The sequence below is a fragment of the Equus przewalskii genome, chromosome 14 (assembly GCF_037783145.1).
Source record: "Equus przewalskii isolate Varuska chromosome 14, EquPr2, whole genome shotgun sequence".
NCBI lineage: Eukaryota > Metazoa > Chordata > Mammalia > Perissodactyla > Equidae > Equus > Equus przewalskii.
Genome location: NC_091844.1, coordinates 88,377,797 through 88,393,253, shown reverse-complemented (window position 1 = coordinate 88,393,253; position 15,457 = coordinate 88,377,797). Strand labels below are relative to the sequence as shown.

The 15,457-nt window shown below is 50.3% G+C and overlaps 1 protein-coding gene across 12 annotated transcripts in view; it reads right to left on the bottom strand.

The window, feature by feature from the left end:
• The window catches only part of EIPR1 (EARP complex and GARP complex interacting protein 1), a 136,364-nt gene that overhangs the window by 70,636 nt on the left and 50,271 nt on the right, over positions 1-15,457 (bottom strand). Inside the window, exon 1 of one of the 12 annotated variants that reach the window (XM_070571792.1) lies at positions 8,766-8,844. The exons of 10 other annotated variants lie outside the window; for them this stretch is intronic. Coding sequence is in view for 1 of the 2 variants with exons in the window: in XM_008524465.2 (XP_008522687.1) it covers positions 8,766-8,790 (25 nt within the window). In the remaining variant the exon portion in view is untranslated. Of the gene's footprint in view, positions 1-8,765; positions 8,845-15,457 lie in introns of those variants that run through there. One more of the 12 variants, XM_008524465.2, reaches the window with a different exon arrangement.

Sequence of the window (15,457 nt, the reverse complement as noted above, 5' to 3'; positions counted from 1 at the left end):
CTGTCACTCCCTTCTTCCGTCAGGATTATCTCCCAAATTGCAGTTTTAAACAAAGAATGCCAGCCTCAGAACGTTCTTTCCCTGTGCAGACAGAAGCTGCGGAGTGACATGACCCGGAGATCCAGAGTCTCCTCTACAACCGACAGCAGGAACTGAGAAAGGGGATGGAGGGATAGCAAGGCTGGCGAGTCCCAAGAGCAACCCTCGGTCCTCGCTCACCCAATCTCAGGTGACCCAGGACACGGGGAACCAGCCCTGCCTGCTCCCTACTCTGCACTGGCTTCCTCAGTTTCCCCCAACCTGCAGGCGCTGCAGCCTGGGCTGATCATGACCCCTCGACTCCATGAACACCGAGTCCAGAGGTGAGTCCCTCAGCTCTGACTCTCGCAGAAATGCTGACTGCACCCATTTCCATCCGCAGGATCTTCCTGCCCTCACGCCAGGCTCCCGCAGCCCTGCTTACCCAGATGCGGGACAAGCAATTCACACTTCCACGTGCAACCCTGAACCCTCATCTCTCCCTGCCTGGTCCTCTCGGTCTCCTTGGCGTCCCATCGCCAAGCACCAAGACCACTGTGGCTGCTCTCCTCTCACACGGGCTATCACATACATCCAGAGCCGTGCCATTTCCCGCTGCCACTGGCTAGTACCTGCTCAGGCTGCCACCACTTCTAAAAGGACTGCCCCAAAGTCCTCTGCCAGCCCTGCCACAGCTCTGCCCTCTGCCAGGGTTTCATCTCCCCTTCTCCCCAGCCCACAGCACTGACTACAGGCTGACATGTGCCAGCTGACTTGTGGTTGAGTTCCCCTTGGGTCCCCTGCCTCTCAAGATGGCAGGCTATGAGGGCAGCGCACAGTGCACACATGTGGTGCACGCACACACACACATACACACACAACGCACTCGCATTTACGCATCCTCTGTTCTGCAGGTACTCAAAGAAGCCTACCCCGACTAAAACAGCACCCTGTGCTCATAGTACGGATGCCTTTAACTTGCCTTAATTTTCCCTCATAACACTCTTCTCTACTCTCGCTACATGATGTATTGCTTATCTTCCTCCCTCGAATGCAGCTCCATGAGGGCATCGTCTGGTTCACTGCCGTGTCCCAGGTCTAGAACGTTGCTGGCACGCAGTCAAAGCTCCATGACAGATGCCGAATGAATGACTATGACATCATATGAAACACACAGAAGATGAGATGCAAAATACTTTTTAAATGCAAAAGGATAAAAATTCCCTTATTAAAGATGCTAATTTACCACTAATGTGATGAGAAGTTGGGAATAGAGGGTTGTAATCTGGGAAGTCAAATGTTCCAGGAACCTAAGCCACAGTCAAGAGAAAATCTTTTCCTCTAAGACCCGGCCACAGCAATCAGCTACAGCTTACACTTCTTCAGGAATTTTTCCTAAAGGTTATTAATCCCGACTCAGTCTTTATAACAGCTCCTGCCATCTGGCCATTTGTACTGAATTTAAGGTGCCCCAGCACTCCCCAAGGAGGAAAGGGATGAGGGCAGAGAGCAAATGAGGACAGAGGGAAGGAGGAAATGGAAAGAGAAGGACAAATGTCCTCAAAATGCAGGGGCAGGCGTGTTTGGAATGCAAAACAGACGTCCCCCTCAGTGGGAGCGAGCAGATCGGCAGTGACAAGGAGAGGCACGGTGGACGTGGGGCATGGGCCATTTGGGGTCCTTCTCTAACCAATCAAGCTAACTGCCATCGGGTCACATGTATCAGTAGGTATAGATGTGGTTCTGGTTCTGTCTGAACAAAGCCAGGGGGATACAGAGAAAACCTATCTCATCTACTAGTGCTGTAGGCCAGGCCCAGGAGCTAAGAAAAAAGCCAGAGCTGGGCGAGCTGCTCCACACTCTAGGAGCCAACCCTCAGTCTTCTGATCAGGAAGAACAACAGGTTTAAACTTTGGCTCTGCCCAAGTTCCTGAGAGATTCCCCAGCCCTGGCGCTGATGAGAACACCTGGTGGACCTGAAACCCACACTCCACGTCAAGGAACACGCCTCCAGCCAGGTCTGAACACCAGCGCCCAGGTGAACTCCGGTACGCACCTGAGCACCAGCCCCTACCTGAACGTCAGGGTCCACCTGAGCACCAGCACCTACCTGAGCACCAGCCCCCACCTGAACATCAGGGCCCACCTGAGCACCAGCACCTACCTGAGCACCAGCCCCCACCTGAACATCAGAGCCCACCTGAGCACCAGCACCCACCTGAGCACCAGCCCCCTCCGAATGTCAGGGACCACCTGAACGCCAGTTCCCACCTGAATGTCAGGGACCACCTGAGCGCCAGTCCCCACCTGAACAACAGCGCCCACCTGAGCAGCAGCATCCACCTGAGCAACAGCACCACCTGAGCGCCAGCACCCACCTGAGGGCCAGCACCCACCTGAGGGCCAGCACCCACTTGAGCGCCAGCACCCACCTGAGCGCCAGCATCCACAGGAGTGAGGGATGGCTGGGAGCAGGAGAAGACCGCTCAGAGTGGAGTCACAGTCACACCCAGAATCACTATACAGACACTTGGAGGTCAAGAATTCAATTTTTTTGTAATTAGGATTCATACCGATGCAAAATGGGATGTCATCTTATGTGAACAGTACACAGTTCATTACATACCTGAATGCTTTCTCCGTATCAGATTCTGCTAGGCTTTGAATATTTATAATTTATAACCTATCTGCTTTCAAAAGGATCGAGGAAAGATGGCTACTTGCTAAATGCATTATGATGGAAATCAAAATTATATTATAAAAAATAAGATACGTCATATTTTAAAAAACAGTTTTATCTAAATACAATGCATATCTGCTAAGACAATAGTTTTAAAAATAACCAGCATGGATGATATTTAGTAGGTAACATATTTAAAATGCATATGGGGTGACACCATGAGGCATCTGGACACAGAGCTGCACCATGCATTTTCCATACCTTCTCTCGTTTAATCGATACAACAGATCTGCAAGCTATTGCCTTTTTATATCATGGTATTATTATCATTTTATAAACAGCAAAACCAAAGTTCTAAAATATCAGGCATTTTCCAGACTTTCTTGGAGGGAATAAATATAATTGGACGTTACACAGGGGTAGATGACCGGCTGCATGCCCACAGCCTACGTCGCACAGCTAGTAAGGGGCACAGGCAGGATTCAGATGGATCTCTGCCGGACTCCAAAGCCTGTCTGTGCCCTTGTCTCATAGCCACCCCAGGGGCACCATCCCAGGCCCCCACTGCCAGACAACGCGGGAGCCTTGGGCTCACTGTGTCCTGCTCTCTGAGAAGGTCTGAAGTCAACAGTTTCCGTTCTGGCTACCTGCTAAAATCACTCAGGGATGGTTTAAAACTCCCAATGCCGGGGCCCGCTGCTAACAGTCTGGTTCAAGGCAAGGCCAGGGCATCGGGACTTGTACAAGGAACTCAGGGGATTCCAATGCACAGCCAGGCTGAGGACCTGCCACTTATTTTACGTTAATGGTTTGTCATCTTCAAGCATGCTCCAAAAACTATGCATCCAGTAAAGGTCACGTGCCGACTCTGTCCTAGACACTCCTGCTTACCACGATGGCGAGGATGACAGCGTGCCTTTGTTTACAGCTGGCCTCCTACGCGAACCCCCACAAGGATCTCCTTAGTCTCTGTGACAACCTGTCCAAGGAGGTATTATTATCCCTCTTTTACAAAGAGTGATCCTAAGCCTCTAAGAACCTAAGAAACTTCCCAAGGTCACACAGCCTCATGAAGAGCTGGGATCCACACCCAGGTGGGTCTGATTCTAACACCTGCCCTTCCTCTGACATCGCCAGCCTCCCCTGGTGCACAAGTAACAAGCTCCAAGAAGCCCTCAGCTGCGTAACAGCAACTTCTGCCAAGATGCTAACAACAGCAGGCGCAAGATTGAAAGAATGCCGATTTCTTCTTTATAATGGATTCTACATACCGAATGTTTGTGTCCACCTCCCCAAATTCCTATGTTGAAATCCTAATCCTCAAGGTGAGGGTATTAGGAAGTGGGGCCTTTGGGAGGTGATCAGGTCATGAGGGAGGAGACCTCAGGACGGGATTAGTGCCTTACAGCAGAGACCCCAGGGAGCTCCCTCGCCCTCCCCAGGGAGGACACAGCGAGAAGACGGCCGTCTGTGGATGAAGTGGGCTCACAGACGCTGAATGTGCCAGCACCTTGATTTGGACTGCCAACTTCCTGAACTGTGAGAAATAAATGTCTGCTGTTTGGAAGCCACCCAGTCTGTGGCATTTTCTTATAGCTGCCTGAATGGACTAGGACAGGACTCAACTCTTACTGAAAATAATAAAATATGAGGCAGAAATAGAAGGGTCAATGTTTTGCCAAAAAAACGAAAACTACACATAAACCTTAGTGGCTAGATCAAGAAAAAAGTTGCCATTAGTAGGAAAAAAAACCCCATAAGAGTCATGTTATCACATTAAATAAGATAAGCCATTCTAAACCAAGATAAAACCTTTCAGTTCAAGTGCAGGCTTCCAGGCTAATAAAAGTCATATTATTCTCCAACTGTGTGAGTCTTCCTAAGTCTCCTCACCCTTTCTCAATGCTGCTTTTGTTTCTTTTCATCTCATCACAGAAACAGTCTTTGAGAAATTATCACATCACAAATCTATGGACTGATGACATGAACTGCTGAAGACTTGAGCTCAGAACATTCTAGTATACACATGAGCCTCGCCACTAGCCTCCATCACAACCAGCTCACCACTCTAACGGGAACTCCCAGGACGGCTCAGTGGACACTCAGTAGAGGGGCCATAACTGGGGCAGTGGAGTCCTCCACCGTGGGACCCCAGCAAGGCCTTCGGAGGGCCCCACAGCCTATGCAGGCCTGATGAAGAGGACGCTGGCGAGATTAGAAATGTCCTCCAGGCTCTCTATCGCACGGCAAGGCTGCGTGCTCCAGAGCCAGCACTGCCTCCCGGGGGCCCTGACATCAGAAACAGCGTTTGGGCTGCAAGAAGAGCAAGCACAAAGCCCGCTGCAAAGCCGAGTCGATCGCGGCTAGGGGACTGGTCTCCACGCACCTCAACTCTGCAACCTCCACTCGGCCCCGTCCCATGCCCCACACACTCGCTGTGACACCCTCCCGGGCTGACAGGGAGGTGACAGTCCTCACAGGTGTTAGAGGCAGGTGTCTCCAGGCAGTGGGTAGACCTTCTTAATATACTCCAGGGCAGACCTTGCGCAGAAACGAGAAATCAGTGGCTATTTTAAGGTAGGGATCGAGTCATCTTCACCTTCCTCACAGGCAACTGCGACTTTGCCCAGAACGCCATCATTCTGCTATCTCAAGACCTCATGTGATGCGGTCTACGGTAACAAACTGCACAAACTGTTTAATAAGAAAGCTGTTTCTTTGAATTTAATCAGATGAAATAGTGGCTATTTGAACATGACAGGCTCAAAACACTTGGACAAATATCAATCTTAATAATTCTTTGATCATATCCAAAGTACAAATGAAATTTTCACTCTTCTACTTTACAAACTCAATAAACAAGTAATTATATATACCATTTGACAAATATTTTTTAAAAACAAATAAAAATTAATATTATTATATAATGGTGATTGTTTTCATCCATCTAGTGTCAACCACACGAGGGACCATTATAACCATATGATTGCTTTCAATCAGCTCAGATGACCTTGTTGACCTGGGTTTGGCCATCACCATGATTTGATCTGTGGCCTCCTCCCTCAGACACTCACACCCTCCTCCCTCTGAAACTCACTCCCTCCATCCAGGGCCCCTGACCTTTGTCCCCTCTCAGCTTTCTGGGTCCAAGCCTCTCACAGTCTCTGACTTCCCTTCCTGGGGGGGCTTCCAATTTGGGAACCAACTTTGTTCTTCTACCTGAACCACAGCCGTCAGCCTCTCCCAGCACCATCTGGCAGGCAGGGGGTGGCAGTGAGAATGCCCTTCTCTCACGCATTCCCTGTGTGGGAGTGCAACAAGCTCGCCTTGTCCATGATCCTGGGACGGCAGGCACCAGGTGGGCCTTACTGGTCCCTATGGCCCCAGCATCTGGGTCAGTGTGGCCCACACCAGGAGCTCAGCATGTATGGTGACCATAAAGGAAGGGGTGTGAGAGATGTGGGAGGACAGAATCTGTGGAATCTGATAACTGAATAAAGGGGTGGGGTGACGGGAAACAGATGACACTGGAAGCACGGGGAGAGGGTACCCAGGCCGAGAGCCAGACTCACCAGATTCAGGCCCCAGGTGCACACCCACTGAGCACTGCTGAGTACGTCCGGCCTCGCTCCCCTAGCCCACCAGGGAGATCACCTCTCCCATCGCACACTCTCCGGGGGACAGAGGCCAGTGAGCCATGGGTGTTCAACAAACAACAGTGCCTGCTCCCACAGTCACAGCAGGGGTCCTGACTAGCTGGTCCCTGCAGCCCTTCTGCAAGGGACAGTCTCCTGCCATGTGGTGAGTGGAGCTCTGGGCTGCTCACCCTGAATTACTGGGATGGGATCAACCTTCCCGTATGGCCTCACACATGTGAGGAAAAACCAGACTCTCCCTTGCCTTCTAGTCCAGGGACAGCAAACTTTATCTTCTTAGAAAGGGGCGGACAGTAAATATTTTTCACTTTTTGGGTCATACAGTCCTTGTCTCAACCAGGACAAGCCACTGTCACTGTAGCACGAAGCAGTCATGAGACCACGTGAATGCGGCAGTGTGGCTGTGTCAATAAAACTTTACTGACAAAACCAGGCCATGGCCAGATCTGGCACGTTGGCTGTGGTTTGTGCTGTCCTAGACCATGAAAGAGTCTTGTTTTGTTTTGAAGTAGACCCAGGGCAAACCCTTCATTCATCTGCTCATTGACTACACGCAACAAACATTTTTTCAGTGCCAACTATGCGCCAGGCCCGCTCACATGAGTGGGGCCACGCAGCGGGTAACACTGAGTCATCTGCCACATCAGATGGCAGCGGCTCATGGATAACTCTCTGGGTGCCTTGCTCTATTGACATCCGTAACAGATGCTGCTGGCAGAGAGAGGCCGCGTGGTCAGACTTCACAAAGCCCAACTTCTGACCAGATCAGCAGCTCTGGTCTTAGCCATTTTACAGATTGGGGTTCCTTGTAACATGAGAAAAAGGGCTCTATGCCTTTAAAAAAGAAAAGCCTGAAAATAACTGTCTGGACTAGATATTACCACTTCACTGGTGGCTGGGTGTGGTGACAGAATCCACATCAGATTACACCTACTGTTCCCTGATCTATCTATTAGGTCTCTCACTGTGTCACAGGACACAGAATTAATCTGAGGGGACTTAACAGCTTCGAAAATCATCCTGGTATTACATAGGATCTCACCATCTTGACAGTGTTTGCAAACTGCTTCTGTAATAATGATTCTCCCTGGCTGCATGTTCAAGGGCCACAACAAGCACATTCAGTGTCCTCGGCATAGCTTTGTGGGTTCCTTGACCTGCTCTAGTAAGAGCACACTCAGATGTTCAAACTGCATCACACTGTGACTAACAATGGCAGCAGGGGCAAGGGACAAGAGGACCCCGACAAACACACTCCATCCACCACGAGATGGACACCCCCCTACAGAGGGCATCCCGATGTCCACGTGAACGCGGCATGTGAGAAGATGCACACTGCTTGGGGGCAGCATCAGGGTCAGGCCCGTCCTCACGCAGGACGTCATCGAGCTCAGTGTCAATCGCTCCCTCCCCGGCTGCATCCCAGATCTTCCCTCTGAGTCAGGAAGGGAAGCCCCAATCGTCTTCTGCTGAACTTCAATACACTAAGACCCACCACAGCACTATTAGCAAGGTCCCAACACTCAAACACTTAAAGTGTGGGCTCTCCTTGTTCAAAACGGACGGGATGAGGGGTGAGCACATGGAGCTGCCTGGCTGGGGGTCCTGGCGCCTGAAGCCTAGACAGCCACACTGAGCCCTAGTCGGCATTGTCCCCCACTGCAGTCACGGAGTTCTGTTGTATTTGAAACAGCCACCACATCTCCTGGAATGTCCTCCCCAGGAAGCTCCATGAAGCTCCCCCCTTTCCTATGGTGCTGCCCCTGAGCCAGTGCCACCCACTGGCCCTGCTCTGAGCCGCTCTGGCACAGCGCTCCTCCCACAGCTCTGCAGGCTGAATGCCACAGGCGGAAGTGATCTGACCAAGTACTTCCTTTGTTATAAACATATCCTTTTCTTAGAATAGGGCGCCAAGATCATATTAGCTTTTTTTTTAAATAGGCAAATCATATTGTTTTTACGCTATGGCCAGTTAAAATCACCGTGTGTGCGTGCTTTAAATTTCAGAAATGAAATTCTCCACCTCCCTCCCTCAAACACACACACACACACAGACACACACACACACACAGACACACACAGGTTGCAGCCATATGTATAGCACAGCTCTTCTCTGGTCCTGCCAACTCATGAAGGACAGACACTCCGACAGTTTATATGAAATCTTACATGTCCCTCGGATGTCATTCAGCAAGCAGTGTTCCTCACTTTGACAAGCTGTCGAAAGTTTGGTTCAGCATGGCTCCTAGAGCAGTGACAAAAAGGACCTGGACCCCAAAGCTCGGCTCCAGCACTCACGGTCAATGACCCTGGCTACCCTCAGGGCTCAGAGCCCACATCCCACACACACAACAGACAGGCCAGACACCATGGTCTCCACGGCGCCTTTTGACTAAAATCCTCCAACTTACCAACACCAGACGAAGCCTGAGGCATGGCCGCGCACCACCTTCAGCTCTTGGGCAGTTTCGGCTGGAGCACTAAATGAGCAGTCGGAACCACATGAAACTGCCATTTATACAGATCTGAAACAGTCCAATTTCAGCAATTTCAAGTGGTTCAACCTATTACCTGTGGATTCTCAACCAAGACCCTTACCCTCTCAGTTTTCACATCTGCAAAATGATTACCCTGGATTAGGCTAAGGCAGTTTTAAAAAGTCAAAATTCCAAAATCCAACTTGGTCTGCCCAAAAGACTGTTATCCCTACAACACATGCATGTTCTATTTGTACACGAATGGTGGCTGACAGTGTGAATGACTGACTTCAGGTCATCCTGCCAGAGTTTCTTTGACCTCCCAGCCACCCCTCTCTGCCCCTTCTCCTTTCCGCTAGCGGGCTCAGCGGCAGGTACATCCCCTCACTCCACTCTTACAGTGTCTTCATAAGCAGTTCCTAAAACCTTGCCTGGGTGTCATCCAGGGTCCAGACCTGTGTCCTTCCCTCAGGCTCTCTGAGGTGCACGTTTTAACTACTTCCTACAGATTGGCGTCAAATGGACTTTACATATTTCCCTAAAGATCCTGTCATAGCCCCTGCTTGCCAATACCAAGTTCCATGAAGAAAAGAATCAAGCAGACAAAAACAAGAAGCTGAGTACCAGCCTCTCCTTCCAGGCCTACGGGAGAAAGTCTCACACAAACATCTGATGACCCAACAGTGTGCGTGTGAACCAGTCATCAGCCAAAGCACACGCCCATAAAACACAAACGGCCTAGGTTACAACAACGAGTGAGTGACACGGCCGATAAACCCGTAACGTAGTGGCAAGCCCTGCAGACTTGCCCCAGAACATTCATCTGTATATCCTTCACTGTGAGATCTTGGTCTTCAGGGCACAGTTGAGTTTTCAAAACAGTCAAAAGTCTCAAAGTGCAGCCTGACGAACAAGAAAGGCAATTAAGCAGGACGAAACCACCAGGAGCCAAACACTATTGATCACGTCAAGAGAAAGATTTTCTCAGGTGGCATGAAGCTGACTCTTGAAGCAGTTCCCAAACAGGGGTTCCAAAAATGCCTTGGGCGTGGTGTTTTCCCGGGACAAGCAGAGGTCAGCACGCATCAGATGTGCAGGCTCTGCTCCACCTGTTTAAGAGGATACAACTGCCTTGTTTTGTAAGCACTCCTCTGGGACTGGCAGCTCGGTTTCTAGAAAGATGAGTGGACAACGGCGGACACACGCCTCCTTCCTCACCAAGCACTCGGACTCTGAGGAGCACCGGCCTTTGCCCCGAGCGCTGGCCAAGGGACTGACACTGGAACATCAGGGACCCCCCTAAGCCAGGCGGCTGGGTCAGAGACTGCTTTACTCCTCCCAGCCAGGCTGGGCTAATCACTGAGTAACTGGTAATGACCCGGGGACGCACAATGGCCAGTGTGAGCAGCGAGTAAACACATCTGAATGGCGTTAGCCTACAAACAAAACTTTGGGGAAAGTAGTTCTGCTCTTATAACACTGGTCTGACAACTCAAACTTTACTTTCAATTCAAAGATTGACCAAACGGAAACCCAGAGTGATAAAATAAGATGACAGGATAACAATACAGTTACAAGTGGCGAGGAATGATCTCGGAGCTTCGATCCCGTTGGATCCTCAAATTCACCCTTAAAACATCCCAGGTGTTGGATGTGACAGGTATTTCCCTCAGGAACACAAGGGAATAGGAACAAACACAGAAGCTCCCGTATGAACTCCTTGCTCTGAAACGAGGGGGCAGAGGCCACACCACTTGGGACTTCACGGGCCCTCATGGGGGCTGAGGGGAGAGACGTCCAGGCTCACTAAAGCAGAACCCAAGGGGACCTTTCAATAGGGCTCCCGAGTCCACGCCAGCCGCAGCAAAATCTCCAGCATGGAAAGGAACTCACAAAAACCCTTGCAAAGAATATTCCCACAGAGACTTGAGGGGATTCCACATCCAGCCATTGGAAAACTTCTTGGCACACAGCAAAATCTAATTTCCCTGAACTGGGTCAGCGTTGAGTTTGGCGAGGGGACCACTGGACGAACCTCTAGTGAATGCATCACAGGCCTGAGCCCTAGAGGGGACCTCCACCTGTCACTCTGCAACTCCTCGAGCAGCACAGCGGTGCAGCTCTCTTGAATCAAATAGAAGGCTGATTTTAAAAGCACAGAAAAAAATTAAAGTTAATATTTGGGAACTCTTTTTCCTTGGCTATTTCTAGAAGAATCTCCTTTCAAGTCACTCACAAAAATGAGCTATTAAAATGCGTAATAAACGGGGAACTGTGGTACACAAACTTCCAAAGAAACCAGAAGGCCCCCCCTCCTGACCTAGAGCCCCTGGGCTTTGTCAGCCCGGCGCAGCCTCCTGGCTCTTGGGTCTTCTTTTTCTCTCCCTCGATTTTTTTCTATGTGGACTTCTTCTCAGAGCACCAAGTGGCTTTAGGAAGTCTGTGAAATGACGACACACTAACTGAAAGAGCAGCGAGGACAATGAGACACGCCAGTAAGGACAAGAAGCAGGAGGCCTGTGCCTTGTCAGCGTCGCTGTCAGGAGAGCTCAGTGCTGGTCCCTCACGGACTCATCCAATCCCTGACATTCCTCCCCTCACCACACTTGCCACGGGGCCATGTCACTTTGGGTGGATATTAGTTTAGTGTCTGTCTTCCTCACCCAGTGAGAGCTCCTGAGGGTCAGGCTCTTCCTCGGGACACCAGCACAGGGTCTGGCACATGATGGACAGGTAATCAGTACTGTGGGAGGGAGCGAGCGAGAAGAGCTGGACTGCCAGGTACCCAGGGCAGGAAGGGAGAGCCAGGGTGGACACAATCAGGACATGAACCCACAGTGTGCCTCAGTTTCTTCACCTGTGGAACTGGGATAATAAGTGGAGATGAACTATCAAGGCTCACAGAAACGGTGCAGCACCGGCTCGGAGACGCCCTCGGTCAGTGCTGACTCTGACTGCTGTCACATCATGCTACCTGACGTAAAGATGCACACTTCGGGGTCTTCTACAGCCCAACATCGTGCACATCCATCACATTTCAGTCACAATCCACAAAAGCTGACTCCGCTGATTAAAAGAGATGATTCTAGGATACAGGGGAAGGAGAGGGCATGTCTGTCGTGCCAGAGAACCAGCTAAGGCTCGGCGTCTGGAAAAGTGCTGGAAACCACACCAAGGCCCTGGCCCGATGGGAAACTCTGTGGGCCCTGCCAAGCATCAAGGAGGCCAGCCCCACAGCTGCTGCTGCTGTGCTTGGCCACTGGTATGCAGGAACTTTCCACCACCTGGAGGTCACCACCTGGAGGTCACTGCACTGCCACCACGACTACTCCCTCTCCAAAGCAGACAGTACTGTAACCACGCGCACCAGCCACGGTGGGAGCCCCCACTGTCGCCTCATGTGGCCAATTCTGACTGGCGGGGCCTAGGCCACATACTGGGTCCTTGTCACAAGACAAAGTAGAAACCTCAATTCTTATTTCCATAATGGGAAATGGGACTAATAACCTAGGAATTTCCCCCAAATATAAAGAGGCTGTTCAAAACATGATAAGCAGCCACAAATAAGTCAGATGTCCCGGACTTGATCTGAGTGTTCCCCCAGGCACACTGAAAACAAGGTGAGACAGTGATTAATACCAGGCCTCAGAATCCCACAAAAGCTTCGCCCTCTGCTGGCTAAGCACACCATTCCATCACAACACCAGAAGGTGGCTTTTATTCTTCTTCAAAATAGTCTGACTTTAGCCAACACAGAAACTCAGCTATAATTAATAATAGACAAGTATGAGACCCAAATACTGACTGTTTGTAAGTGAAAGATTTTTTAAGACCGTATATAATTACATTAGCTTGAGTAACTGAGATTCATTATCATAAAATCCCATCATTCGAAATTGTGATTCTCAGAAACTGTTTCATGGTTTAAAATAAAGACTTGTGAATTGTCCTACCTCCCCCATTTTGTAACTCTGAAACTCTGATGTGAGCAAACATACACTGTACCCAAGCGTGCAGGTGAGGACATCAACCCAAGCGGCTGAGGAAGCCCCAGGGATGAGGCGAGGGGCACTGGAGGTCGAGTCAGATGACTTTGCTAGACTGTCACGGAGCCCACGCAAGGCCAGAGATCCCAGGGAAGAGCCGGTGTGTGGCAGGACGTGGTCTGGACAAACCAGAGTGAGACAGACCGAAGGACAGAGTGTCCACTGTTGCCCAGGATTTCTCAGAATCACCTGCCCCTCCAGCCTCGGTCAGTGATCCTGATACCCGCAATTCAACTTCCCATTCCATCCTCCCCCATCCACTAACAACCGGGGCTGGAGTCTGAGGTCTAGCTACCCCCAGGCAGGGACAGCCCTCTGAAAAGGCTCTATCACCATCGACAACACCGACACCATCTTTCCAACAACCAGGCTGAAAATGATCTGATGGTTTCCATCCATCCCTGTCCTTTATTTCTGCATCCAGACTATATGCTAAACGTCTGCCATATCCACTCTTGTAAATTCCCATTCCCTCTGAGGTGATGCAACTCGAGCCTCCTCTCCTTGTCCTCATCTATTCCTGCAGGATGACTCTTCCTTAAATATTCCCATCATCATGCCAATTCTACTACCAGGAAACTTCAAATTGTTCTTTCAGACTTTATATGGAGTCCCTATGCAGCCACTTGGGTACAAGTCCACCACAATGCAAAACGAAGCCGTTTATAAATGGAATTATGCAGAACTCACTGAAGGACCAGAAAATGAGACTGTGGTGAGCAGTGCTGGGCACTCATCCAACCAGCCTAAGGGACAGAGGCCTATAATCACCAGAATATTGGAACCAGCATGGGCCTGAACCCTCCCTCCCTTGGTTCTCTGAAAGGTGCTTTATGAGCTTCTTACATCCTTACTGCTATGGACACTCCATGTGAACTCCCCAATCCTTACTGCTATGGACACTCGGTGTGTGCTCCCCAATCCTTACTGCTACGGACACTCCGTGTGAGCTCCCCAATCCTTACTGCTATGGACACTCGGTGTGTGCTCCTCAGATCGTTACTTCTATGGACGCTCAGTGTGAACTCCCACATCCTTACTCCTAGGGACAGTCAGTGTGAACTCCCACATCCTTACTTCTACTCACACTCAGTGTGAGCCCCACACATCATTACTCCTAGGGACATTCAGTGTGAGCTCCCCAATCCTTACTTCTATGGACACTTGGTGTGTGCTCCTCACATCGCTACTTCTGTGGACACTCAGTGTGAGCTCCACACATCCTTACTTCTATGGACATTCAGTGTGAACTCCCACATCCTTACTCCTAGGGACACTCAGTGTGAACTCCCACACCCTTACTTCTATGGACACTCAGTGTGAACTCCCACATCCTTCCTTCTACTCACACTCAGTGTGAGCCCCACACATTGTTACTTCTATGGACACTCAGTGTGAACTCCCACGTCCTTACTCCTAGGGACAGTTAGTGTGAATTCCCACATCTTTACTTCTATGGACACTCAGTGTGAACTCCCCACATCCTTACTTCTATGGACACTCAGTGTGAACTCCCCACATCCTTACTTCTATGGACACTCAGTGTGAACTCCCCACATCCTTACTTCTATGGACACCATGTGAACTCCCCACATCCTTACTTCTGGACACTCAGTGTGAACTCCCACATCCTTACTTCTATGGACACTCAGTGTGAACTCCCCACATCCTTACTTCTATGGACACAGTGTGCATGCTCCACACATCCTTATTTTTATGGACACTTGGTTAGATCTGCTCTCTTTCCCTTTCCATCTCTCTAGCCAGTGCTTCCTGCAGGACACATTGTCTAACCTTCCTTAACTTTTCCACATTTACTAACTTCTGATGAACCCACATATTCTTTGTTGTTAAAACTTCACTTCCCCTTGAAATTACTTTTGTTAGAAAGCCAGCAACAGAACCTTGTACTTTTCCCATATTTGCTATTCAGGATTTATGTAAGTTTTTGGTTTCAACTTCCCTATCTCTTGACACCCGAAATTGGAGACTATGAACGAATACCAGACATCAAAGACTCCAGACGCCACCTCCCAGCTCCTACCCTGCCGCCCCTACCCCAGGGCCCCCACCCCACAGCAGAGGGTGGCCTAGGTAGGTGCTTTCCTCCCTCGGAGCACAGGCCCTGCCTGAATGCCCAGCCCCGAGTGCAGGCATGCAAGTGCTATCAGCACCCCACGCCAACCTAGCCGTCCCAGGGAAGAAGGCTCCACCCCGTGGTTGGCACCATAAGGATAAGTGGCAGTTCCAGAGACACCAAGAGAGGAACCAGGCCAGAACGACACTGTGAGGGCCCCAAAAACGGATTTCTACTGGATCCACATTCCATGGAAGTAGGCCAAGCCTTCTTCACTAAACCTAAACAGGGTGAGTTCCTGTAAAATAAGATCCAGCGAGGCCGGCCCTGTGGCCAAGTGGTTAAGTTCGCGCGCTCCGCTGCAGGCGGCCCAGTGTTTCATCAGTTCGAATCCTGGGTGCAGACATGACACTGCTCATCGAGCCATACTGAGGCAGCGTCCCACATGCCACAACTAGAAGGACCCACAACTAAGAAGATACAACTATGTACCAGGGGGCTTT